This window comes from Magnolia sinica, chromosome 4 (assembly GCF_029962835.1).
Source record: "Magnolia sinica isolate HGM2019 chromosome 4, MsV1, whole genome shotgun sequence".
Classification (NCBI taxonomy): domain Eukaryota; kingdom Viridiplantae; phylum Streptophyta; class Magnoliopsida; order Magnoliales; family Magnoliaceae; genus Magnolia; species Magnolia sinica.
Genome location: NC_080576.1, coordinates 6,212,253 through 6,213,448, shown reverse-complemented (window position 1 = coordinate 6,213,448; position 1,196 = coordinate 6,212,253). Strand labels below are relative to the sequence as shown.

At 42.5% G+C, this 1,196-nt stretch overlaps 1 protein-coding gene across 1 annotated transcript; it reads right to left on the bottom strand.

Moving 5' to 3' along the window:
• On the bottom strand, window positions 1-597 carry LOC131242005 (uncharacterized). The gene has a single exon (XM_058240358.1). It carries the CDS (start codon window positions 595-597, stop codon window positions 1-3), a length of 597 nt encoding a protein of 198 aa, XP_058096341.1.
• Window positions 598-1,196: the final 599 nt, after the last annotated feature.

Here is a 1,196-nt window from a genome sequence, read left to right as displayed (position 1 = left end):
CTATATCACCTCCAGCGCCGCAGCCAGGGCAAAAATCTCATTGTCCACGCCATTACATGAATCATGCCCACATCTATATTCCTTACATCTCTTTGATCCAACGGTTCTTCTTGAATGCACATGTCCTACCTTCTCTGACAATCTTACTTTCATCCCCAGCTGAAGAGCCGGTGGCTTGAGACCGACAACCATGGTGCCCGGTGTGGCAAGAGTAGTCCACTTCTCCATGGACATACCCGTCGATCCCAACACATCTCTCCATGCGATCTCGGCCCTACCCAAGAGCTTGGACCCCACAATTCTACCAATGATAGGCGCTGTGCTCCTCCACCGAAGCTCGAAGACTACGCTCTGCTGGCTAAGATCCTTCATGGGGTTTGCTGCACCGCAACACTCCAATGAGATGTGCTCATTCCAGTACGGATCAGCTGTGGATGAGATTTCTCGGCTGTTTAGACGGATTCTTTCACCAGCTTTGCCCACGAGGTAGTATCTAACGAAGATCCTGCCGGGCAGTATGAATTCGATGTTTTTTGCACGTATGATGTTCAATTCGCACGTGAGAGAAGATGAAAGGGTGTTAGCTTCAGTATCCATGAGAGAGAGAGAGAGAGAGAGAGAGAGAGAGAGAGAGAGAGAGAGAGACGGATTGGTGAAAGGATGCATTGGATCAAACTTATATATGTACTTGTTGAAGGTAGAAGATTCGGATTTTGCTTTTTCTTTTGATGAGTTGGGTGGAAGGATTATACAATGTATAAACAAATAGATAATATCACCACCATATCTTTTTTATTTAATTTTTATATGATGGAAGGATATTTGTCTTTTGGTTTGGTTGATACGGTTCTCTTTCCTCCCTCAGAGGCTTTGTGAGAAGTGGGACCCATCGTTTACACTGCTGATCTGTCCTACAATTGAATGCACCCTGACCCAAAAGCTCTTCCACGTTGTAAGATCCTAGTCACTAATTTTGTAACCTTCTCCACTTGAGCTCCGAGTATTGCCATATTCTACCTTTGGATAGTCACTGGATTTTAAAGGTTAGGATTATCTTTTAATTAGGATTGTTTGGATTGGTGGAAATAAAATTAATAAAAATAAATAAAATAAATTTGAGGAAAGAAACTCGATTTTCTCTTATGTTACAGTTTACATTGATTGAGGATCCTTTTTCTGCACATATATTCAGATTT